At 37.8% G+C, this 26,791-nt stretch overlaps 1 protein-coding gene across 1 annotated transcript; it reads left to right on the top strand.

Annotated features, from left to right (window-relative positions):
- Positions 1-8,463: 8,463 nt before the first annotated feature.
- LOC109042513 (prenylated Rab acceptor protein 1) lies at positions 8,464-18,902 on the top strand. Its single transcript, XM_019059302.2, has 4 exons — positions 8,464-8,794; positions 10,934-11,158; positions 13,836-14,035; positions 15,247-18,902. The coding sequence occupies exons 1-4, from the start codon at positions 8,709-8,711 to the stop codon at positions 15,348-15,350; spliced, it is 615 nt and encodes a 204-aa protein (XP_018914847.2). The 5' UTR covers positions 8,464-8,708; the 3' UTR covers positions 15,351-18,902.
- The last annotated feature ends 7,889 nt before the right edge of the window (positions 18,903-26,791 follow it).

Raw genomic sequence — 26,791 nt, 5'->3', positions numbered from 1 at the left:
TTCCACTATACGGAGGCACTAATTAATAAACACAAAAATAAGTATCCCTTTCTTGCCAAAGCCATCACTGCCACCGATATACACTCAAGAGAATGGCATTTTTTAGAAACGAAAGAAAGGATGGAGAGGTTAGAACATAGAGGAGTAACTGTGGAGCCAGAAATAGACGCTCAGCAAATTCACGTGCATTACCGTAACAAGCGATTTAAAAGAATCCATTGGAACTGTCCTTTTGGGGAATATCCCTTTAATGACGATTTTAGCAAAGTAGTGCCGGCATTCTTCCAATCGAGTCGTCAGATTCAAAAATGTAGCGACAGAATTCATATCACACTAATGCAGGAGAAAACTCAACACGGGCCAAAATTTTGGCAGACACGGCAAAAGAAAAAAACTATCGCTTCTGGATCTCACCTCGCTGGGTATCGTTTGATTAAGAAAAGAGCTTTTGGAGAGAGGCGCTATCCTGGCTACCAGCATCGCTCAACATCTGGACATCACTTGCTCATCTCCGATGATGCCGAAATGCGGGAATTTGTATTTGAAAAGATATCGTTTGATGAACAGTGTGTGCTAACAAAGAAGCACGACATAATTCAAGACTCGGACGGTTTCTTCTTCGAGTGTGATACTGATTATGACAGTAGCACATACGAGGATTCAAGTGATGATGAGACCGGAAGTAATAGCTAAATAAATTATACGTAATTCCACAGTGAAAGAGTACGAATAAATAAATGAAGGGTCCACTTGAACCTGGAAACCCTTGTAGCACAAATAGGTAAAATTTAAAAAACTATATCCTGCAAGCAACTCGTAAAATATGTATGGATAGACCATAGAACGTAATGCCTTCGGCGTATTTTTTGCAAGGAAAATACGCTGTAGCAGGTACACATCATCTATCTTTACCTTTTTTAATACGAATTATTTTCCTGAAATTCTTGAACTTTGATAATTTACGATTTCCTAGAGGCTTACTCTCAAACTCGTAAAAATATGTACGAGTTTTACATTTTTTGCTCTTGAGTTTTTTTGCGGGATGTGCTAGGTACCAGGGAAGTAAATTGTTTATTATTTTGAGAAATCAAGATCAAGAAATCGTGTAATTTTGAAAAAATTATTGCTTTAACTATATTGGAAAGTCATGACGAGCTTTTAATTTAAAAATAACCAATTTTGTCATCAGATCAACCATTGACAATTGGACCGAGTTAAACAGAAAGGAACCAAGCCACATCAGCTATTGCCAAATTTAATTGGGCAATTAAATTTTTCAAGAGATAATTTTTGTGTGGACTCCTTTAAACTTTTTAGGGAATTTGCTTCAAACTATGGAGAATTTTCACTGGAATTTGCACAAAACTCCGCACAACCGTTTACATGTAAACAATTAAATTGCTCAATTAAATTTGGCAATAGCTGATGTGGCTTGGTTCCTTACTGTTTAACGCGGTCCAATTAACAGACCACACCTAATTCGCAGAAAGATCAATTCTAGGTGATTTTTGTCAAATTTGGTAATTTTTGGACATTGCGGTATTATCCATATTATCCATATTGAGTTTTCAATATTTTAATTATTGTAAGTTTTCAATATTTAATCATTATAAGTTTTCAGCACTTCAATTATTTTAAGTTTTCAATATTTTAATTATTTTAAGTTTTCAATATTTTAATTATTTTAAGTTTTCAATATGTTAATGATTGTGATCGAGTTTTCAATATTTTAATTATTTTAAGTTTTCAATATTTTAATGATTGTGATCGAGTTTTCAATATTTTAATTATTTTAAGTTTTCAATATTTTAATTATTTTAAGTTTTCAATATGTTAATGATTGTGATCGAGTTTTCAATATTTTAATTATTTTAAGTTTTCAATATTTTAATGATTGTGATCGAGTTTTCAATATTTTAATTATTTTAAGTTTTCAATATTTAAGGTATTTTAAGTTTTCAATATTTCAATTGATTTAATTACATAATTTTTTTAATTTGTTCATGATTTCAATGTTTTTAAAATTATGAATAAAAGAATTCAACAAGTATAGCATGATTACATTCAGTGAGCTCCTCTTTTTAATCCACAGTATTCAACCTAACCCCCGAGGGTCGTTTCGAAAGTAAGTATAATAGTGTCATATCTTTGTAACGGCTCCATAAAAATAAAATCGATTAAACGGGTTTTGTGTGTCAGACTCGCAGCTTTTTAACGAGCTATGTAACTTTAAATTTGGTCTTCCAGAACGCCGAAAAAGTTTATTTTTTGAAGCCATCTCCACGCCGAGTGGGTCCAAAATTTCACACTCCTACATCACTGAGTTTGAGATTTTGCTGTGCATAATGCCGCAATTACACGCTGAATGTGGGAGCTGAATGTGGCTTGAATGTGGAAGTCATCGGCCCGGAAGTCACCGGTCATTTTGCGCATGACGCGCAAAATTCAGCAACGATTCTCAGCGACCAACGGATAATTTTGGATTAGTCTGAACTATTCGAATAGATTTAATACACATTTGGATGAAAATAACTCGAATTAGTGAAATTTCAGCTGTTGAGCGCTGACTGTTAGCTGCCACATTCAGCTGCCAATTTCAGCTTGTGATTGCGGCATAACAAGGACTTTTCGCTGGAAAAATTATGTCTACTGTTTTTTGGGATGCAAGAAGAGTGTTGTGGGTCAAGTATTTTCCGCGTGGGCAAGCGGTAGATGAAAAACGGCACAGTGAAACTTAAAACCCGTATAAAGAGGAAGCGTCCAGGATTTCTGACCGATCAAGTTCTGTTAATGCACGACAATTCCCGACCTCATTCTGTTGTGACTACTCAAACTTTGCTTGGAAACTTCAAATGGGAGATTTTTCCATATCCTCTTCACTCATCACCTTATCTTGCACCAAGTTATTTTCACCTTCTCCCAAAACTTAAGTCAAATCTTGGCGGCCAAAACTTCGAAATGAATGAGGAGGTCACAACTAGATGAGGAGTTCTATGCAGCAGGGATTAAAAGACTGGCTAAACGATATCAGAAATGCATTGATGAAGGAGGATGCTATGTTGAAAAGTTAGGTTTGGTTTTTTAAAAATACCACTTTTCTTATCTTTTTTCTTTTTTTTTTACCTCACTTACAATAATCTTTTAAAACATTATTATAGGTGAGGTAAGAAAATGAGTTGAAATTGAGTTGAAATTCCGGCCGAATCGTTGGCATGAAATTTTGGACTCGCTCGGAGTGAATGTGCCTTCACAAAAATCAACTTTTTAGGCGATCTAGAAGACCAAATTTAAAGTTCCATAGCTCATTTAAAAGCTGAGAGTGTGACACACAAAATTCATTTTACCAATTTTATTTTCAGGAGCCGTTACAAAGATATGGAACTAAACTTACTTCTGAGACGACCCTCGTAATGTAGCCTTATGCTGCCAAATAATGAGTAAACCGTAGTGATTATCTTGTGAGATTTTTTCTTTGACTGATCTTAAAATATTTATCACAGGCAAGCTATCTACTACAAATTGGGTATCACTTTTCTAATCCAGCGTCAGTATTACCCAGAAGAAACGAAGGGCGATCCATAGATAAGTTCACCTATTGTAATATCTCCAAAGTTGGACACATTTAAATAATTTTAGTGATACTGGGTGTGTTAAAAGCATGAATAAAAAATTGCTAATATCTGAAGAGCGCTTGCAGATATTAATGCATGCGGCTTGGATGAGACCTCCTCGAACGAAAGCGAGATATGACCCCTCGCCCTCTAACCGAAGGGGTGGAGGACGGAGGGCAACTTATGGATTTTAAATAGGAAACATCTTCCCGTGTGACGTGACTTTTTCATGTCTTTTTAAGTTATGTAACATTAAGAACACTCTCACATAATCGAATCTATGTTGCCTAGAATTCAGTCGTGAATAGAATCTCCAATATGTATTAATGGTTCAGAAATTAAATTAGTACCTCAGAGCCAAAAGGTACCTAGCTCTATCCTCGTCTTTTCGAGATAACAGGGGAAAACTCCGCGTCAACCCTCCCTCATTGATCCCAATGTAAATCGCAATTTTTGAAACTCCGTAACTCATAACCGGCAAAAAACAGGGCTACCAAATTTTTCTCAATCAAGGAACTGTTACATGGAGATTCGGAAAACGTCGCTAACTCGATTTTTTTTGTAAAAAATCTGAGTTAGGTACCTTTTGGCTCCGGGGTACTGAAATAATATTACATTTCTTACCTACTCTCAATTTCCTCACCCATTTACGTGGCGAAACGCTGCGTTACTAGCGCGCTCTGAGAAACGAGTTATATGCCGTCTGAACCTGGTCGGCCGCGTAAAGATCCAGACATTATCAACTTTTCTCCAATAAAACATTATTTTTGAGGAATGTGAGGAGTGTATTTTGTTTAAACTGCGCAAAACAAAAAGGAGAGCTTACAAGGTTTCCAGGAAATTCGTACTCGACCGGAAGAAATTTGGCAACGCTCGAATGTTCATACGACGTTTTTCCTTCACGCTTCAGTTGGCAAAGGACAATGATATCGTTACTAACGCCTGATGCAACTACTAGAGCTCTATGGGCATCCGTGCTGCATTCGAAAAATTGAAGGCGCTTTGATTACTTTGGTCACTCTAAAACATAAGGCACTTGAGGCAGTGCTCGCAGTTACAAGCCAGGGACGGACTGGATACAAAATCACGGTTGTGCGAAGTTAGCGCAGGGGCCCCACAGCGGCGGATCCAGAGACAGCTTGAGGTTCTAGTGGGGGGTCTGTGGCACCCGAACCCCAGAGCATGTGGGGATCCGGGCTCCTATCGAGAAATTTTTTAAAAAAAAAACCCCCCCAGATCGATTTAAGCCGTTTTAGCTTGAAATTTGTGAAATATTTCAGTGTCCAAAATTGACGAGCTTCACCTCTTTACTGGGCTTTTTCGTGATTCTTGGAAACATTTTCTAGGTCCTTCAAAGTATTTTATTGGGGCCCCCAAAGTTCGCAAAAGGTTTAAGAAGCTAAAAACTAGTCTTCGAGGTTCGGGCCCCCAAAATTTTATCACTGGGGCCCCTTGAAGTAACGAGCCTTTCAATATAGGGTCCCCTGGAGGCAATGGTCGGGGGTCTTGGCCCATTTCAAATAGCCTGAACCATCACTAGACTCTAGCCAAAGGTGGGGACCTGCGCTTTCATTAGGGCCCTTTCATTCAAAAGTCGGGGACCTGGGTGCTTTCCCGGATTTCCAGGCCCCACGTAGTCAACACTGGGGCCCCGAGGTTACCTTCGAGGCCCAAATATCACTCATTTTGTAGTCGTCCAAATTTTCTCTTTCTTTAGGTGATTTTTTTAAGCCCTCATGCGGGGGCCTCAAAGAGCTCTCTACAGAAGTTTTGGTTGGGGATCCCCAACCACCCACCCGTCCAACCGTGTAGACAAGCTGCTGTCACCACTCGGTGTGGCGGTGGGATAAAATGTCCTAATACTTGAAAATGGTGCGGAAATAGCTTTTTATTTTTTCCTCGCCTTGGTTTTTATCCAAAGATTTTGTCTCGTCACATAGTAGTTACGTTTATGTGAGGCTCGCGACCGAGATTTCAAGAAACCCGATTTTGTAATGCGAGTTTCTTCCGTTGGGTTTATGCGGGCGCTGTAACCCGACTTTCGCTTCGTAAATCAAACTTTCCAATTTTGGCGCTGTTTATGCGCATCATATTTTCGATTGAACTTGAATTTCATGTTTGCCCCTTTTTCACGAGCTATACTACATTTTTCCACTATGAATTGATTCAATAATATATTATTACTCTCTTATCCCGTGGATGTTCCACAATACATAAGCGGAGGCTTCATCCTCACTACAAAAGCCTCTACTGAGTTTCCGAGGAATAGTTGGAAAAATGACAGTGGATGTATAATCAAACAATTACTAAAATTATGATTATAAAAAATGTTAAATAATGGCAAAATTACAGCAATATCGTGGGGAAAGCACCAGTTGTTTACGAAGGTTGTGATAACAAATCCGCCATGTTGCCGAACGCCCACCTGGAAATCTCATTTGAAGTCGAATTTCAACCTCCGGTTCGTTTATGCGGAATGCAAAAACCTAGTCTTTAGTGTAAAATAAGGTTTCAAACACAAATTTCGGAAACCTACATTTCGTTAGGCCCGCATCGTTTATGCCGTGATTTGAACCTTGGTTTCAAACTCAGGTTTCGATTGAAGTTAGGTTTAGAGGCTCGCATAAACATAGCTATTGGTAAGGGGGCGCTGCCGAGTGCAAGCTGCTTCATGGGCTATAGTGACGGAGCTCCTTCCATTTTTTCATATGCAACATGCGTGTCCTCAGAGTACGAATAGTTGTATCGAGGGGTTATTTTCAACATCTTTGAATGCGTTGCTAATGTTGACTAAAATTTTAGCATACAAGAAGCCCCTCCTCGCTTTACTGTACCTAAGGGTCGTTTAAAAAATTAAATTGAAAAATGTGCCCAATAGCACATGATAATATTTTGAAGTTCATTGATTAAAGAGCAAGTTTAATCGATCTTTTTCATTTTAGAGAGCACCATTTCCTCAGTTGATATAACTCGGGGATTAATACTGTTGATGGCACTGTGATCTAGTGGCCAGTCGAGATACAGCGTACGTACAACGTTTCAGTCGGTTGATGTTTGGGATAATTAAGGGAGTTAAATGGGGAATGGACCAAGATGGTACATGGCTTTGAAGTCTCTGAGCCACCTTTGGGTCCATTCCTAATTTAACCTTCCAGACTCAGACATCAATCGAGCTGATACCCGGCAAGAATGGTCTGGCGCACCTGTCTGTGTCTGTGACTTTATCACTACTGATCGTTAGTCTTAATCCACTCGTGACGTGACCTCAACTAATAAAAGTGTGCCCCAGAAACTAAAAAAATAATTGATTAAAGTTATTTCTTTCTAAACAAACTTTATAATATTAGCAGTTTTCAGCATTAAAATGCAATCTTTGCAATGCTGTGTAGCTGAAATGACCTTGGAACCCAAGCTAAACATTTCACTATGGGCGTACAAAGGGGGGGCAGGGGACTTGGCCCCCCTGGAATCGAAAATAGTATCATCTGCCCCCCTCAGAAATTCTAGCTGGTGGGAAAAAACCTTCGTCGAGGATGGTTATCTCTCTTGATGTAGAGTCTAATGAAAACACCGTGTTCATTCAGTCAGTATTTTCTATAATTTTCACCATGGAGGCCTAAAAATGCGTCCAAATAGAGTTAAAATTTCACAAATTTTCAAGATGTATTGAATGCAAAAATTCGGAAAGTATTTTGCGCTGAGAGTAAAAAAAGCGTGATTCTGCAGAAACTGATGGACACTCTCCGTCACGGGAGCCTCAAAATGCGTTCAAATCCTTTCTATTTTAATCAAATGATTTTTAAGACCTTCGATGGACAGGGTGAGGAAGGGGATCCAAATCCTTTCTAAATAATTATTAAGACGTTCGATGAACAGGGTGAGGAAGGTGATTAAGAAGAGTTAGAAACGGCCTGGGGGCGGTGCCCCCTGGTAACTTTCAAATTTTAAAACTTTCCCTGGGGAGGCCGCCAGGACCCCTGGACCCCCCTTTGAACAGGGAAACTTCGCTCAATTCCTGTCGATTTCATATCCAAAGATCTATTTTTTTCTAACTTGTTTTAAGTTTCGATCTCAATCGCTTCGGCCTATCTGCATTTCGTATTAAAATTCGTCGCTCCGTTCTTTCCGTTAAAAATAGTTCAAAAGTGCTCATTGGATGACTCATGTTTGCAAAATTTTCCCGCAGAAACCCCCAGCCCAGGGTCCCCCTCTCTTCGGAATTGGGGAAATTCTCTGAGTCGCCCGTTGGAGCTGGTGGAGTCCCCCAAACCCCATTTAGTTTATAGGATGTCGACTCTATGCCCTCAGACCCCCTAATAAAGTGTATCCTTTCGCCTCCTTTCCTCATTTCTTGTTTATTATTCCTTCTTCTTTTTTTTATTCGAAAACGGATGCTCAAAGAATAAAAAGAGTAGAGAAATTGTGGAGGCTGACAAACCCGAGATTACACTGCCTACATCGAGAAGAAGAAGGCGAAATTGGACCACATTTTGCAATTAGGAACTACAATTTCTGGCTTATTTTAAAATCAGCTTATGCAGATAGAGGTTTTTATCTAAGAGCTTGAAATTAAGGTTCCTTATTGCAAAATGCAGTCGAATTAATCGTGTTATTGTTGATGATTGCAGAAACGCTTGCTTGTGTAGTGGTTCATCTGCTGTTTGCTGTGAGATGTTCAGCGACCCAACAAACGCCTTCATATCGATGTATCGGCCACTTGCAGAACTATCTGATGAGATGCCGCACCGCACCGTTCAATGCTCTACTTAGTTATTCACTCCGTACAGAGAGAGCGCTGACATCAAATTTTGCATCATTGCATTGTTGGCAGAGAGAGAGCTCTGAAATGTTTTGTTTACGTTCGAGTTGAACGCCACACTGGTGATCACTGATTACATATTTTCGTTGGGTGATAAAAATTTACTGATGATGTGTCGTCTGTCATTTGCTCATTAGGTTTTTTTTCGTTCATTCTTTCATTTGCGCTCTGTGTCGAACCGAAACCCACACTGAAAAGGTATATAATTTGGCCAATTGTTCCAGCATCATGTTGTGATCCTGATTCATCCTCTGGAAGGTTAGCAAGTATCAGAAATCATGTCCGCAGATAATCCGACTGTTGTAAATGTATTCCCTCCTGCAGAGGGTCTAATCAGCCCTGTCGCTGATATTCCCGACAGAAAGTAAGTTTCCTTATAAAGAATGTTCTTTTTAATCGCTTCCGCTGTTCTGAAGTTACCCCTTCTCCATCATATTACCCCCTGCAGCCGATTGTTGAACCTTTAACTGGCTATGTCGCACGATAAGACAAGACATAGCCCTATCTGCGCCGTGTAATATATCGATTTTCGATTCTTGTCGTGCCGACATAAATTTCAACAATCAGGCTGCTGGACACACAACAGAACAGGAGAGATCTAAGCATCTGAGATATCATTTGAATTTTTGAACCGTTTGTATATGATTTGTAGTTCTTAAATGAATCGATAGGCTTGTATCAAATTTTATCCATGCTAATTTATAAAACACAGGGACACAAACCTCCCAAGTCTACTTATTGTCAGTCATACAAAGTAGCCACATTCTTGTGATTGTATGTCGTTTCGAATTAGTCCAACTTTGCCCTAATTAGCAGGTTGTACGATTCATTGATAACACTGATCCCTTAATTTTTAGGCTATATTCCCGACAAGGTCCTGGCCCTCAGGCTATTAACGTCTTTACAGACAATTTTGAAACTGGGAGTATAAACGAAAATTTAGATTTTTAAATTAAGACTTCACACTTTATCCATTCAACCATGTATATATCTTCAGTCATTACATGGAGCGTGCTTGATTATTAATTTTATAGACAAGCTTTCTATCCGGATCACATAACTAAGGAGAACAATCTTGTTTCAAAGTGCGTTAAATCTGCAATCTAAAATTTCACATCACATTTACAATGCAAATAAATCTAGGAAAATTTAAGCTCCTTGCTTTTTTACCACTCAACCTATGTCACGATCGGAGAAGCAAGGGTCCAGGGGGTGAAGCTCAAGCAGTGAACGTCAAGAGAATCCTGAGTCATGAAGAAATTTGTTGAAATGATGATGAGGGGGCAAATGGAGATGTTGCATGTGTGAGGAATTTGCGGTTTGACTATTGATTCTTATGTAAAAGTTCGTGAGAAACACGATGGTGCCACTGGTTTTCTCTGAAATCAACTCCCAAGCTCAAAAAAAGCCCTCAAAATGGAGGGGATATCCGACGCTATCCTGAGAGTTCACCTCTACATCAAGACAAACTCTCCATGCAAAGATAGGGAGCAAATACATTGATAGGGCTGCCATTTTATTTGGGGGCTCTAAAACTGAAAACACAGCAACCCTGCTAATGTATTTGCTCCCTATCTTCATATGTAGAGTTTGGCTTGATATACAAGTGGACTCTCAGGATAGCGTGGGTTATCCCCTCCATTTTGGCCTCAACTTAAGAGCTTTTTTTGAACTTGGTAGTTGATTTCAGAGAAAACTAGTGAGACCGTCCTGTTTCTTGCGAACTTTTACATAAGAATCAATAGTCAAATCGCAAATTCCTCACACATGCAACATCTCCATTGCTCTGTTGGCTGGGAGTCCGATATATTCAGCCATAAAATTAAAAATCTTTCCATGAAACTTATCTGTAAATTTGGGTGTGAGACAAAAAAGCCAGATCACAGCAAATAGTCAGCGTTTTGGAAATTTCTGCACCCCTGTGTTGAAAAGCTATCTGACTCACTAATCCATCTTTCTCCATAATTTTTTCCATGTCGCTTTATGCTTGTATAAATTGTATTTTACTTAACCATTTGCTCATGATTATAGGTTTATTGGAAGGAGAAGGCTTGAGGAGATACACTAGTTTCCAGTTCTCAAGAGTCAAACTAAATATACATCATGATTTTAAAAACTTTTCCTCCGAGATTTTGAGTTTTTCTTCAACTGTAGAAATATTGTAACAATTGAAATGTAATCACTTATCTCTTTTTTTCCCAATGTTCAGAAAGAAGGAAACAGGCACGAAGCAAAGTTTAAGTGTTTTCCACAAGACTTTGAAGTTCTGAAACATCCAGTAGATATATAGTAAAGGAGCACTAAGCATTTCTCTAGCCTTTAATAATGAAATATCATACTTGTCTCATAATCTATGGAGCTACTGTGTTCAACGATTCTAACGTATGAGGTAGTGGTATTTACATGAATGATGTTTTCTGGCAAAGTGTATCTTTTAGGTAAGTAGGTATAGATAATCTCTATTTCTGTCACAAAATAATGTAGATTTACGTTTCATTCACAGACCATTCTGGGACTTTCGAGGTGCATCACTGTCAGTTGGCTTCATTCGAGAATGGGCCATCAACCGCTATCACAATGTCAGGCCATGGCTGATTTTTTTCAGCACAGGGAACTTCAAAGCACCGCCTCCTACTATACCAAGGCTCAGTCGCAGATTTTTTAAGAACATTAACTACTTTGAAGGAAACTACTTCTTTATCTGCTTTTGCCTTATGATCTACGGATTGTAAGTAATTCTTTGATAAGTTTATTTTTATTTTATCATTTTACTGGTTAAATTGGGAATTTAATTTTTGAAGAATTTGAGCTTTTTCTCTTAGAGACAGAGGCCAAGAAAAGCTACCAGCATACAAGTTTTTCATGGAGCCTTGTGACCTCATATTGTATTGAAAGATAACCTTTTTATTTATATTGTTGATTTTGAAGGAGCCTCTGCAACTCTTTGGATGTAATGTAGGTATTAGTAAGAAGATGGCTCTGAATAATTGCACTGGACAATACATTTTTTGAAACTGATTGCGATACGATTGCACGGGTCGTAAGACACAGTAAGTTGGAATTTTTTGGCTAATGTGCGTTAAAAATCCAGAAAAATCTAGACCCGAAACGGGTCTGCAGTTGCCTTCAGTGTGCACCGAATAGCGTACCTCTGAGGGAAAATTGTGCTCATATGCGCTTTTTCCCTCTGTACCGAGATTTCCAGTTTTCTGGATTTTTAACGCACACTGACTAAAAAATTCCAAAATAAATTTTTTAATTAAAAATAAAATGAAACATAGCGCACGCGGGGAGGGGGGGTGCTGTCTGCTGACTCTGAAAATCACTGTCAAAACAGTAACATTGCACATACGCATAAAACATTTGGGGTTAGCATGCCCTAATGCATTCATAATGGTATTATCTATTTGAGACTTATCTTGATCGTCTCTCATGCTGTAGAAGGTAAAACGAAATTTTTTCATGAAAATGATACGATAGGATATCCTCTTTGTAATTTTTGGTGCTTAATTGGAAAACGTCCTCAGCATTTTTCCATTATACATTGTTATGACCCACTAAAGCTGAAACTATCTATTCATAAATTTGTTTGATCTCCCCACGAAACAACAACAACAAGAAAATGTTGAAGATATCCTCAAATTTGGCACCAAACATTATGTAGGAATTATCCCATCAGGTACCTGGTCCCAAAAATTTTGGATCAATCCACTGTATGAACTAGCAAAAAAAGCTAGCATTTTTAATTTGCAGAGTTCTTTAAATAAACTCTTCACCTATAAAATGAGCCTTTGTTGGGATGTTGGGTGCATGTCATGAACCAAACTATGACATTTTCTCAGAGACTTGTTGTGCAGACCCAAGCAGAAATATTAAAAACAAAGAAAGTTTAAACATAATGGGTGTATGAATTGAAATGTATCAACTACATTAAATATTTTTAATAAAGTGCTCTGCACCCCTGTTTTTTCAAGTAAAATGGATGTTTAAAGTGTAGATGGCTCATCAGGGATGCAAAACGGTGTGAAATATTTTGGACCAGTCGAATTTTCATTTTGTTGAGTGGTTGAAAAGATGTGGAATCATTCTCTTTAAATCTTAAAAAGTTGGATAACTTGAATCCCTTCACCCCTTTTCTGGAAACGTTTTTCAGCAAAATTTCTGAATGAAATCATCACAAAATAAATGATAGTGTAGAAGCTTAACAATTCAGGCATTTTTCGGTAAGGACATATGAGGTTTTCAAGGTGTTACGATTGTGCAGTTCTGTATAGCATTTGCGACAGATGCAATTCATTCACAGTCAGCTCACCTCCTTACTATAGTGAAGAAAACTGAGAGCAGATTCAGGGAAAAATTCATAGCAGAACAGTCAAATTAGTTACTGACAACCAGAGAACTACATTGCACAAATCTTAGCAGCATTCGAAGTCTCATACGCCCCTTTACCGAAAAATGCCTCAATTATGCAAAGTAATGAAAAATCCCTAATCATTTCCAGCCAAGATTTTTCTTTCTCCAAGCTCTCTTTTAATTTTAGTCTGTATGATTTATTAGTACCTGGTAGCTGGTTGGAATGACAAGGTCTCTCAGAGCAAGCAACCGGAAGACTTTGCTTTCATACGTCCTGATGTTAGGTTTTGCTCCCTAACTGAGTATGAAATGATCCTAATTGATAGTTAAAGTAAAACAAATGTGTATACCAGATCGCGAGGTTTAAAGTCTCTGCTTGAGTTTTTTTTTTTTTTTTTTTTTTTTTTTTTTTTTTTTTTTAATTTATTTTTTTTCTTTCTAGGTACCAACCAACAGTCTCTCTTGAAATTTTCTACACTTATTCCAAATAAATCATCCCAGGAAACATTTTAATTAGTCTCCCCTGAAGAAAATAAAATGTTAGAAATCCTTCAACATTGTGATTGAGATACGCATTTTTAGCTTTTCGATATTTTATTTCTGCAAGGCTTAGTGGCCCTCAGAATTGACAGCATGTAGGAAATTAACAACTACCTATGTTAGAAGCTACTATACATGTATGAAATGAACAAAAAATTAATCAGAGTTTTTCGATACTTCTGTTTCAAGTCTATGCAGAGAGTGCATGCTTCAGTATGCTCTTTTGCAACAGATAATTTTGGTTCCAATATTTCCACTGGGTCAGCCTCCTGTGGCGGAGCAGTCGTAGTACTGACTTTGTGATTAGGAGATTCCTTGGTCCAATTTCTGGTCAGGTGGCCCAAGTTTGATAGTCCCACACAATGGTGGCATGGAACTGGTTGCACAGCATGGAATGTAAAGGGATGGGACTCAAGATTACCCCTTATGTCTTTCTTGAAGTGTTAAACAATACGAATTATCAACCTAATTTGAGTAATGTTCTAATTGTACTTTTTGTTCTTTTTTCACAGGGTCACCTCTCCTCTACTTCTTTTATCACTCTCTTTGTTTTTGGTTGCTTGTTATTTTGTAACGCAGAAGAACACAGAGGGCAGACTAAAACTAGGCGGCGTTGAGTTAACACTGTCTCAACAGTATACTATTGTGGGAATCTGCTTCCTGCCTATATTTTACTGGGCAGGCGCTGGCACAGCTGTCTTTTGGGCCATTGGTAATTTAATTTTAATATCAAGTAGATATTTAATATTTTTCTTTTTAATCTTAGAGTAGGTATGTTGCATCCAAGATATAAAAGCAACTGAATATACTATCTTAAAGTAAATTTGCTCGAAAATCACTTTGGGTAGATCAAAAATGTCTGGAATCCACACCTTAGGGTGCAATCTGCGAAGTTTTTAACACTCTTTCAAGTTCACTGCGTATGCGGGCAGTTTTTGGTGGTGGCTGGCAGTCAGGTTTGCCCGGAGAGAGACCTAACCTAAATAAACAAACAATCGAGAAAACTGTTAAAAATTCTTCATGTGTAAGATTTCAATTCATTCTAAGTTTTTTTTTTGCAAAATAAAGAAAGGAAAAGGAAAGAAAATCTTGAAAACGATTGTAACCATACTATAGAAAAAGTTAGTGAAATCGTTTGTTTACTTAGATTAGTTTTTCTGACTCCCATCTGTGCAAACCTGGTTGGTGGTGACTGAGATAAACTGCAGGCAGATGCAGGAAACTTGAAAAAGCATGTTACGAACTACTCAGATTGCACACTAAGGAATGAATTTCAGAGATTTTTGACTTGTCTAACATAATTTTTCTTGCGATTTCACCTGTAAAAAAAAATGTATTTGGCTACATCTCTTGCAACAAACCTATTGCCAAAAACCGAAACTCGGCTGTGTATTAACAGTCTGCATTGATGTCTAGATGGTAGCATTCAAAATTTCATCATATAGATAACTAAGGCGGGGTAGGCGTCTAGCAACCAGTAAAATTGGGAAAGTCATAGAGAGAAACTGTGAATGGGAAGAGTCGCAAACTTCTGAGCAAGATTGTGATTTTTTGCATAACTTCACAACTCTTTGTTACTGAGCCTTGCAGTGCCCTCATGCAGTCTCTATTAGATTTCTCTGTCGGGCATTCAATTCCCTACTGATGTGGTAATTTCAATTGCGGAAGGAGAAGAAAATAAAATTGAAGATAACTAAAAATACCCACTTATCTGGTAGCCGTTCTTGCACTTATTAATAAAAATAAATGCGGCAACCATGGAAAATAATATTCACCTCTAAGGGGAACAAACAAAGAGGGAGGATTTCAAGCCTTGCATAAGAATTTTTGAGGGGAAAAAATCAGATGTCCAAATCTTGTGTATTTTTCAATCATCTGCTGTTTTTTCACACATGTGAATCAAGCTGTTTTATTGGTTTTTAGGTGCGTCCATGTTTGTGGTTGTTCTTCATGCAGCAACTTACCACATTGAGCTCCTTGACCCTGATCCAGAAGACCAGTTCGACCTCACAATGCAATCAGTCTGAGGTGCTATCAGTTTGTTCCTGTAGTCAGAGCAGCAGAGCTTTCGACTTCAATCTGTATTTATTTAATTTTTTAGTTCATTGTTTTTTTTTTGTTATCCATAAGTCCAATTTTGATGTAAGAACGGTTCTCAAAATATGTCACAAAATTGTTTAGAGACCATGTACATTTTTCATGCACAAAGGTGTCTCTTTTAGGAAGATAATTCTATCTGCTATCTGTAGGCCTTTGTTACAATTTAGGAGCAAAGAGGCTAGGTCATAAACCTTCTCTAAATTACAGTAATACCTAGATTAACTTTCCTTCACTTGTTCGGCGCTCCAGTTATGAGCTGTAGTGATGAGGCACTGCCGACACACCAATATTTGTCTCTCGAAGAGAAACCTGGTAGCTGAGCAAACCAAGATAGGCAAGCCGATTGCGACTGATAAAAAGTTTCAGGCAGGGGATACACTCCTGCATGCATATGATAATGTATTTCTTTGTCGTGTTGATTGAATGAGGAATCCATGTTTTTTCTACACATATTTTATGTGATTTTGTATGTTCTCATGTAAAATTGATTTATCCTGTGCAGTCTGCCACAATTTGTTGGGTAATTAAGATATTACTGTACTTAGTCTCATGAGTTTCTACATTCAAAAGTCAATGGTTTAGGCACAGTAACTGATTGAATTTTCAGCAAGAGACATTTATTTGCTCAGTAGAAAGAGAAAAAAAGAATTTATTTTCTTGTTAAAATTCTGTCATAATCTTTTTCAAGGATTGGACTTATATTGTGGACAAAAAGCTTGAATATCAAATTTTAAACACAAAAATAAGTTTTAAAGTTTTGCTCCTACCTTTATAATTTTTTATATTTATAAAATATTTTGGATTGAAAGTTAACTTTGAAGAACCTTACTTCATTATCGAGAAAGAAAGAGTAATTATTCTTGAGTATCAGGTAGTGAAATGAGGTTGTTTTTGTCACCATACTTTGTGTCTAGAAAGAATATGATATCGACTTTAATAGCAAAGAACAGGATTTTTAAAGTTTTTAAAATTAATTTTACATGTCTGTATAAAGTCGAATATTCGTCCTTTAACCTAATGTTGTCAATTGTCGCAAGTTTAGTAACTCTTGTCTAATCCAAATTCTAATTATTGTTGGGAGTTATTCCTCATCTAAAGAACATCTAAATTTTTTTCTTTTTCTATTTTTTACATTAACAACCTAAATATATTCTTTTAGATCCCCTAAATGTAAAATTTTTAAATTTGTAGAAATGGAAGAAGTCAATTATGTTACGAATTAACTGTTACTTGATAATTTTATCTTAATATCATTAATGTAAGAGCTAATAGAAGGGTAAACTGGATCGCATTCAGCAGAAAGGAACCAGCAGGCTTGCAGTTTTGTAAAAATGTTGCCTCTGCATAATGATCTTATAAATCTCTCAGAGTAGCAAATAGTTTTCACTTCCCACCAAAAAATTGTTAATTTTAAAGGAAAAAAATTGTGCAAAGTTTAATACCATGCACATATTAAGTATTTTTTTTTAAAAAAAAGAACGAGTTGCACGATTTTGAAAACACTGTATTCATGCTGGTTCCCTTTTGCTAAATGAGATCCAACTCATGTAATATATTATCATTAACTTCTTGTACCCTAAATTTTTGGAAACCTCCAAGTTTTTCGAATGTTGGCCATGATTGTTTATGTTTATTTCTCAGCTCATAAATTCTATGAAAGCAATATATTTTCCATAAATCAAGTAGCTCAATAATAAATGTTAGGCTGTGTGTGTTAATGGAAAGCAGTTTATCAAAGAATATAAAAAAATATAAAAATTTCATTAATAACATCGTTTGAGGGAATATTTTAGATGGAAGATTTCTGAAGCTCTCACTAGGTTTGAATATACTCCAACTCCATGGTGGAATTAGTAAAACTTATTTCTCGATCCTGACATTTCAATATTTCCCAAATACATTTTTTGTAAGGGAAATTAACTAATTGTATTGTTTCAAATCTTTATAATATAATTTATTTTAAATGTACAAGAAAGATCTTTACAAATTTCACCAAATGAAGATCCTTTTTCCTGTGGATGGTTCTGTGCAGCTTAATGGGAGATTTGCAATTAAAACTAAATGAAAAACCATCACCATTACTTTGACCTCTGCTTAATCCTATCCAATGAAAGGTGCTTTTTTCCACTTGCGTGTGGCTGTGAGTGGATTTCCTTTTTTTTTTTTTCTTTTGTCTCATCTTTTCAGCTGATTAGTGAAAATGACCATTTTGTAGTGTGTCAAGAAGATTAGAATTTTAGTACACTTATACTTGAGTGGATCTTCTATCCCATTGTATCAAACTCTCAAATTTGGGGGTTTACTTTTTCTGTTTCTTACCTAATCTCTCCCTCTTTAACTGATCAAGATTACAAAATTACCCTCAGATTGGTTTTGATCACAAGTTTGATAATATTCTGAACAACACCAATCTTTTTAAATTATTTTAAAAACTTCAAATTAAGTCTTTAAAAGATCTTAAAGAAAACAGAAGTAACTCAGCTTCCAAAAACTTTTGATACCACCAACTGTTGCGGATTACCTTTCGCCATGGTAATTTCTTCCCCCCAGGTATGAGAATTAATTCCGAAATATAGCGCAGTGTGCTATATTCATCAAGTAAGGTAACTCAAGGACACATTCATAATCAAGCATTCCATAAAACTTTTTTGAGATGATTGAAAGACAGTAGAAATGATCAATCTTAAATTTACGTATTATCATCCTGGCATTTTTATCATTAGATGAAAAAGACACAAGCAAGTATTTAAAAGTGGAAGGTTCTTTCTCCAATATTTGGATTTTTCTAATTTTCAATTTGAAATTTAAACTCATCATTATCCTGCGGTTTGAGTCACTCAATCTATGCTGCATAGAAAGTTGAATGAGTTAGCCTCTCCTAGGCAACAATTTCATCCAAAGTAATTAATCGTGGTAGTTTTGGCACCACACAAAAAAGATGCTACCGTACTTGCTTAAATAATCAGTTCAAAGCACTCTGCATTGTTTTACTTAAGTTTAAGCAAATTGTTCTTGTATAAGTGAGTAATCTCTAATCTAGTGCCTCTTGTAAGAAAGTGATAATCTTGCAAAATTGTTTACTTAATAAGTGATTATCAAGGAGTAGATCCCCCCCCCCCCCCCTGAATGTGTGTTTTACCATGTATGTATTAAGCCATCACATTACACTAAGAAGGTAGTTCTTTGATCATTATGAGTAAAGAAGAAGAAATACCTGAACTTTTTGTGCTTAATTTACAGCAGCCATTTGATGCTGTATCATTTCAATTAGATTCCGAACCAAGATTCTGGAACTGAAAATACATGTTAACATTAAAAGTATTCATCTCTTCATTTTTGCTCCCATATCATGCATCTTAGTTTTTCATATATGTGTAGTTTCTGAACTGTCCTATTTGTAAGATCATAATGTGATGAATGTAATTTCAAATTATTTGTTATCTTTTTGTAAGTAAGAGAAATAAAATTTATCATTTTAACTTAAGTGTTCATTATTCGATAGAGTTTATGAGATTTACTTATGAACTTGGCATCCAGATTTTTGTCCCTCCTTTACCAAAATTATCTCTTTTGTCGCTGTATTAGCGTATTTAGCCTTGCAGTAATTAAGGAATGATAAAAACAGTTTTCACTATGCCTTGAAATGCCCAAAATTTTGAGTTGTGAAAGCCTATGTTTCACTCACCAACGTGGACGTCATTTAAAGGAGCGCAATTTACAAAAGTGTTTTCATTGTTCACGTTTATTTCAAAATTTCCAAATTGAGTTACAACTGGAATTCATTTTTCCTTTTTCAGGGCCGTATTCAGGCAAGGGGACCACCCTTCATAGTTAGGAAAACTGTTTCTAAAAGAGACTTCCATCCCTTCAAAATGAAAAATTTGGAACTTTAGGTGCGTGAGACTGTCTAATGAGAACATTTTTTGAGGTTTGAGGCTAATTTTCTCATTAAGACAGTCGCTTGTGTCTAAAGTTCTAAATTTTTCATGTTGAAGGGATGGAGGTCTCTTTGAGAAACAGTTTTGCTCGGCAACACTAATTTTTATGTGAAACATTTAATGTACATTGGAGGCAGGTTGTAGCTCCCCACACATAGGTAATCAATTACATTAAGTCATTTTAAATATGGAAAACAGTGTTGCTAACTTGCAAAAATCACCCCTGGACATAATAAGAATTCAGACTCATCAGAGAAGGGATGCATTCTTTTTGCCCAAGTAGCACAGTGCAACGAAAATATTGAAATTGAGTCGCTGTTTGATTTCAATAAAATCGTAATTTTTTACCATTAAATTGAAATATTTTTACATCACTTAGTCCATGCCAATTTTAAACAATCAACAAAATGAGCTCTATGTGTCAGAAAGATAGGCAATGTGCAATGCAATGAAAAATTGCAACTTATTTCAATTTTATTGCAATAAGTTTCAATATATTGAACTCCTTCAATTAGGAACTAGGCAACGTACACAACACTTATTGGAATTGCAATATTTTTACCATGTAATTGGTACCTACTTATTGCAATCTGTGCTTCTTCCCTGGTAAAAATGGCAAGTGCTCAGATCAGTGCACTTGCCTTTGGAACAGACCTAAACACTGATGTCAGTGCTGCCGGGCGCTGATCTGCTACGTCAGTGTTAGGTCTGTTCCAAAGGCTAGTGCCACTGATGTAAGTGGCACTGACCTAAGTGTCTCCGCCATAAGCGGAGTGGAAACTCCCAGAAATACTGTAGAGGGAAAAATTTAGTTAATCACCGATTCGCCAGGTACGTTAATTCACTATTTGACGACCAGGGAGGGCTGCGCTGTGAGTTTCCCATAACAAGTAATCATCGCAATCTTCAGTGGACAATGCTCTCGTTCCCATGCGGTCTCCAATCTAAGTACTAACTACGCCCGACGTAGCTTAACCTCGGTGATTAACCTAGCGACTGAACCGCTATTCTACCTGCGCGTGTAAGTGGCGTAATTATGCCATTTCAGGGCTCCCATTGGAATAATTTTGCCAGCAAATGATGATTTTGTCTTTGAATTTGAATCCGATACTTAATTTTTTTATTATTCTTTTTCAATCAATCAACATGTAAATGAAGTTTTATATGTTATGTTTCTTTGAAAAAAAAATGGAATGCATTGAAATTCAAAATTATAGCTAAGGATGTAAAAAAATAATTAAAGTTGAAATGATGCAAAAAATATAAATTAGCAGATACAAAAATTGAAAGTACTTATAGGAGTAAAAAAGTTGGAAAAGAATTAAAAATAAATTAGGAAAATTTTAAAAAAAATTAAGACTGGAACATTTTAAAAAGAGTTAAAAGTGAAAAAAATTAAAACCAAATTTAATTTTTTTTTTTTAAACTCTTGAGTTAAAAAAATAATAATGCTTAAATGACTACATCTAAATACATATTATGTACAGCGGTGATAATATTTTTACCGATTTCATATTTTTGTGTTTTAATTATTTAAGTGCCATCATAAACGAAGAAGGCAAAACAAATTATTCAAGAGTGTGGCTGCCTAAGCAAGTTTTCCTTCCCTCTAAGAAAATCCCCCTTCCTAAAAAATATGCCTCTCTGTAAGATAAAGTTTGTGGTCCCCGTATCCCGAGAAATATTCCCCCTCAAAAATGAAATAGGGTGGGGGAAGAGGGAGCCATCTCTACTTTTTGGGAGTGAGTGCGGTTCGATTAAGACTGATGTCAGAGACTTACCCTCTGAACTCTGAACCAAGTCCTGACCTCAGTCCCGCTTACCTCAGAGATATCTCTGCACTTAGATAAGTCTTCCTCCCGACGTCAGTGCCTCTTACCTCAGTGCTGACTTCTTGGGTAAGTGCTTTAACACTTACGTCAGAGAAAACTGAACTGACCTCAGAGCAAATTCCACTGACCTCAGTGGAAAATTCACTGATCTAACACTACTTGCCATTTTTACCAGGGTTGGGATGTGAGAAATAAGATTTCATTTCTACAATCATGGTACAATCAATTAATTCCGGGGGTGCTGATACGCCCTCCCCCCCCCCACCAAACCTAACCTAAAGTCCTCCTTTGTATAGATTTTCCAAATTTCGGAGGCCCCTTCAAGAGAGTAATCGGTGCGGCGCCCCTTGAGCCACCAGTCAGAATTTTTGGGAGTGCTGAGGCACCATGGCACCCCTAGCTAGACCGCTCCTGCCCCTGGGTGTCCGTGCTTACCGGCTTTGCAAGTTTTACAGTGGACGGATCAGATTTTGCTGTAGCTACGTATGGCTGTATGTATGGTTTTAAGCTGTATGGTTTGGCCGGGGCTTCAGAAAAAGTGTACACGAAGTCCCCTTTTCCGAAAAAGGCTTCAAGTCTATCCTCTAATAATCTTTCTTAGGTACTCGTTCCTTTCGGCTCAATTTCGCCAAATGGAATTCTCTATCATTGAAATCATAATTTAGTTAACTATTTTGATAAATTAGAACTCAAAATTTTTTGACTCTGATTGAAATTTTCGGAACTTTTTGGCTTTGTTTTCTCCGCGAGATGGTTTGGACCCAGTACCATTTCATCACCTTGCTGTTTTGATTAATTAACTACTACCTTTGGAAAATTTAGGTTTCAGCATCATATATGTAGTCTTCAAAAAGTAACTAAGAGCAATACGTATAACTATACCAATCAAAATCCAGCCCCCCCCCCCCCCCCCAAAAAAAAAGAGGATGAACAATGAACATGGGACCGGTCTATGAGACGTCGCAGAGTGTGCTCAGGCCAAAGATAAAGTCGATTTCCTCTGAAAACCTGTTCTTCAAGGACTATAATAAGCTCTGCCTTAAAAAGGCTGATAAGTCCCTGGAGTTTAAAAATTATCGCAGATAATTAACACAACAATTAGTCGCTTGGCTGGCACAAGGGCGTAATTACACATTGAGATGAGCCCGGAAAAGCATTGAAATGCATGGAAGACAGGGTTCATTGCGGGGTAATGTATATGTAGCATCGCGTCCATGATATTGGACTCCATGCTCAGCTATATATGTTCGGTTGCTCATCACGCCCGAGATATTGGACTCCATGCTCACTTTAACTAGGGATGATTTTTTCGAAAAATTGAAGTGAGCGTAGCGTCCAAAATTGTGGGATGCAGGTATTCTCGGACAATACACGAGCATATAGGGTCCAAAAATGTATTAGGACAATTTTTTTGAAATAAAGGCAAAAAAACGTGTCCTCGAAAAAAAGTGTGCATTTCTCAGGTTAGGTTAGGTTAGGTTAGGTTAAGTTAGGTTAAGTTAGGTTAAGTTAGGTTAAGTTAGGTTAAGTTAATTCAAGTTAGATTAGATAAGCCAAGTATAGGATGTTCTTTCATGAACTTTAAAACCAAGGGAGGTCTGCTTGCTTTTGGACTCCATGCTCAAGCAAGGAAGTGAGAAGTTTAGCGATGAGCATGGAGTCAAAGATCTTGGACGAGATGAGCAGGCAAGTATATCAAGGATGAGCATGGAGTCCAATATCTTGGACGCGATGCTACATAATCACATATTGCGGAATGTAGTTACGCCCTTATGTCAGGTATATAGGCGACGAATTTCTATGTATGGTAGGTATGTAATTCTGTTTCCGAAACTCAGAATTTTGCGCGGGAAATGATCACGGAGAGAGCCTGCAAAACTGTAGGTATACTTCAAGCATTGCGCCATCTCGCCGAGCCTACGGCCGACACAGAACCTGGGGCTGGGGGTAGTGTCGCTCTCGGCTCTTGACCCATCAAACTTTTCTACTCCTGCGTTAAAGTCTTTGAGTTAGCCGAAAAGAGATTCTCCTTCAGTTTGTCGGTATGTAATTTTATCTTCTTGGATAGTTGTATCGCGCGATTTTTCCCATTCAACTGTTACTTTCTCGTTAAAATCTGCGAGCCAGCGGAAAAGAGACCAAACAATTTTTTACGGATGGGCGAGAAAGTTTTGTTGCTTCATGATTGTGATCGGATCCATGATTAGAGCCCTCGTCTTCCGGAAGACAATGTCCGAAACTTTGAACTTTGCGGGAAAAACGTCCACGGAAAGTGCCTGCAAAACTGAAGGGATACTTCAAACATCGCGCTACGATCTCCAATCTCGCTTTCGACTCATGACTCGCGAATTCTCTTAGTTCTGAGATGCACGCTATTTGGAATGCGTAGGACAGCGCACGTACATAACTTCTGAAGGTGCGCGCAAAAATGGAGCGCATTTTGATCGAAACGTAATAAGTTTTATATCATCCATCATCCGCAAGGTTGTATAGCCCACGAAATTGATCTGTATTTCTCTTTACCCATTTCCGGGTATTGATATTTTACTCAGGACAAGCTTTTCCGGAAGAAATTTTTACTGCAAAATTCATGCTCCTTTGCCAGTTTCTGCCTGCCGAGAAACTGAACCTTGAAATTTCGGGTTCCTTTTCGTCATTGAAAAAAAAAGTTCGGTAAATCCGAACTAGTTAGGATCATATGGAACCACGATTTTGTTCGGTACACACGACCGAATTATTCGGTCTGCTCAGCCGAACTGTTCGGTCCACTGAACCGAACAGTAAGAATTTATTGTGGTTCGGTCGCACAAACCAAACAATTTGGTTGAACAGACCGGATCATTCGGTTGTGCGTACCGAACAAAACCTGGTTCCATATGGATTGCATTTTGCAAAAAGGAACCACTAGCATTGCAATGATGCTAAGATTGTGCAACTTCATCCTTTGCAATAAAATTGCGGAAATTGTGAAAAACTATGAAATTTAGATGGTAATTTTTCTCTTAAATTTACAGTTTTTAGCGAGTAAAATAGAAACTATTGAGGGATAATCGGGTTTTTCCATCAAGACAAAAGAAGTTGCACAATCTTAGCAACATTGCAATGCTAGTGGTTCCTTTTTGCAAAATGCAATCCATATGATCCTAACTAGTTCGGATTTACCGAACTTTTTTTTCAGTGATAGGAAAATCTTTTAATTAAACGGAATTACTTTTAATCTCGGAGGGGTGGGGGGGGATCAGAGGCGTAGCTAGGAATTCTGTTAGGGGGGGGGGGGGGGAGTCAATTAAAAAACGTGACGGTATAATTACATTATTTTGTGTACGCCCCTGATAATATTTTATGTCTGCCCTCCAAAAGTAAAAAAAAGGTACAATTAATGAGGCTGAGGGGGGGGGGGGTCCAGGGGGTCTTGACATCCCCCCCCCCGTCTACGCCGCTGAAGGAGTCGCCTCTGTTGCTCTCTTTAATTCTGCCTTGTTTTGGAAAAATGGAGTAAGCATATTTGATCGTCGTCAAACCTCCCTCAATAATATATATTCTTAGTGGAAATTCAAGCTCTTAAGGGGAGGGGGGTCTGATAAGGCGGTCCTTTAAATATTGGAAAATGGGAATGGTGTAAAACTGATGGCTGTTTTTCTAGGCGGATAAAGAATATAGGTCGCATTTCGATTTTGGCTGCCATCTTGAGGCGTTGTGACGTCAGGAGGGCACGGGTTTTGCCGTGCAATCCGAGGTTGAGCCCCCCCCCGCGGCCTCGGCCGGCTCATGTGCCCGATGTACCCGATACCGTGTGACGTCCAGAGGGCACGAAATGCGACCACCATTCTTCATCCGCCTTGGCTGTTTTTCTCATTTTAATAATGAAATATGAAAAACATGAGATTTACGAGAAAGAGATCAAGCCAAGGCTTGTCAAATAAACTCGGCAAAATTTTGCAATTATTTCTTGATTTTTCAGATTAGTCTCGGGAAGGGGGGGGGGGGGGGCTATTACAGGGGTGTTCACTGCGTGAGCAGACACGCAGAACATCCGCTCGGCAGAATCTCGGTTGGGCGACGCGGTGTCGGAGAAAATTCTCTTATCGAGAGTCGAGACTCATGTCAGAAGCAAAAGGAGATCGGTTTTAGTTCAAAAGAGGTAGCGCCCGGGTGGTCAAAACATCCGTCTGGGACACTTGAACAAATCACGCCAGGTGCCAGGAAAACATGCGAAAGGAAGAGTTACATCACCCCTACTCATCGCACACACACTCAGGTCACATCTCCCCTACGCACGGATGTCCATTTTACCTTGCTAGGGAAAAACGCCGCGCGCCGTATGCATATTCGAGAGTTGCCAGATTTCCTTCGATGAGACGTTTGTTGAACGATATGAATATCATATTTTGAAATCTTTAGATGATTTAGATCTGATTGCAGATAAAATTCTCCCTATCGTCCACCGGAAAACGCATAAGTTTTAATTTAATGCGTTGTCATGTTGTTAGTAAAATACAGTTCTTCCGCCCCTGTCAGTCATTCAAAATCAGTTCAGCACATCCACTGCGAAAATGTTTTAATTGCGAATCGCATTGAAAGTACATGAGTACAATTTAGCTCCGACCGAAACATGCTGCAGACCGTCGATTTTTCTTGCGTAATACGGAGGCAGGGAGATTGGCTCTGACGTAATTTTTAAGGGAGAATTCAACGCTGCCTGATATGGATCGCGTTAAGCAGAAAGAAACTATAAGCCACATCAGCTATTGCAAAATTTAATGTTTCACGTGAAAACGGTTATGTGGATTTTTGTGCAAATTTCAGTAAATGTTCTGCAAAGTGCTAAACGCGGTCCATATGTGCTTGTCCATATGTCCATATGTCCATATGTCCATGTGAGGGGGGGGGGGGGGGGTTAAAAAGGGAAAAAAACCGGCCGTCATTTGGGCTGAGTTTAACAAGACGCACTAAAGTAGCATTTTGAAGAAGAAGAAGAAAAAAAAAGAGTCGTGGGTATTTTTGAAATCAACCCGGACCGTCGTAAACATTTTCAATTCAAAAGTCCGAGATAGAGAACAAATATGAATAGGACGTGAAAAAAGTTATAAAACTGTGTCCTCAGTATTGAGTCTTTCAGGGGAATAAAACTTCGAACCTCTTTACCTCGGCTGAGACTTGATGCAACTTTTTACTTTCTCGCTCCCCTAGGGTAGAGAGGAAGTATTGTCATCCTCCAAGAAGAAAAAGAAAAAAAGTTGAAATTTTTTTTAAACTCGATCCATTCAAGGACAGAATTCGACGGTGAAACTACCCGACCACGCATATCTCGTTCACGTTGTTTAAAAATCTCCACTGCCTTTTTATTTTTGTGAAGGAGACCAGATCAATATCATTCCTTGAAATTTTCACTAAGCTACCCACGTACGAAGAAAAATCACGGAACTTTCTAAGAACCGACGTTGACGTTGAGTTGTTTTTCATTTAAAAAATTATGAATGACAGGAAGTCTGCAACTTCCGCAACCAAAGTCCCTGGTCTGATCGTGTCCTAGTCGATGTAATTTTTTAGATGTCAATTATTGGTAGGTATCTTTAAAAGCCTTTTTTTATTTTTTTT

This window comes from Bemisia tabaci, chromosome 6 (assembly GCF_918797505.1).
Source record: "Bemisia tabaci chromosome 6, PGI_BMITA_v3".
Taxonomy (NCBI): Eukaryota; Metazoa; Arthropoda; class Insecta; order Hemiptera; family Aleyrodidae; genus Bemisia; species Bemisia tabaci.
The sequence above is the reverse complement of the archived record's forward strand: the minus strand, read 5'-3'. Positions and strand labels throughout refer to the sequence as shown.

Excerpts from the sequence above, each read along its gene's own strand:
- LOC109042513 (XM_019059302.2), top strand. The coding sequence starts at position 8,709 with ATGTCCGCAGATAATCCGACTGTTGTAAATGTATTCCCTCCTGCAGAG. Across the intron at positions 11,159-13,835 it reads TGCCTTATGATCTACGGATT|GGTCACCTCTCCTCTACTTC; the intron begins GTAAGTAATTCT and ends CTTTTTTCACAG. Across the intron at positions 14,036-15,246 it reads AGCTGTCTTTTGGGCCATTG|GTGCGTCCATGTTTGTGGTT; the intron begins GTAATTTAATTT and ends ATTGGTTTTTAG.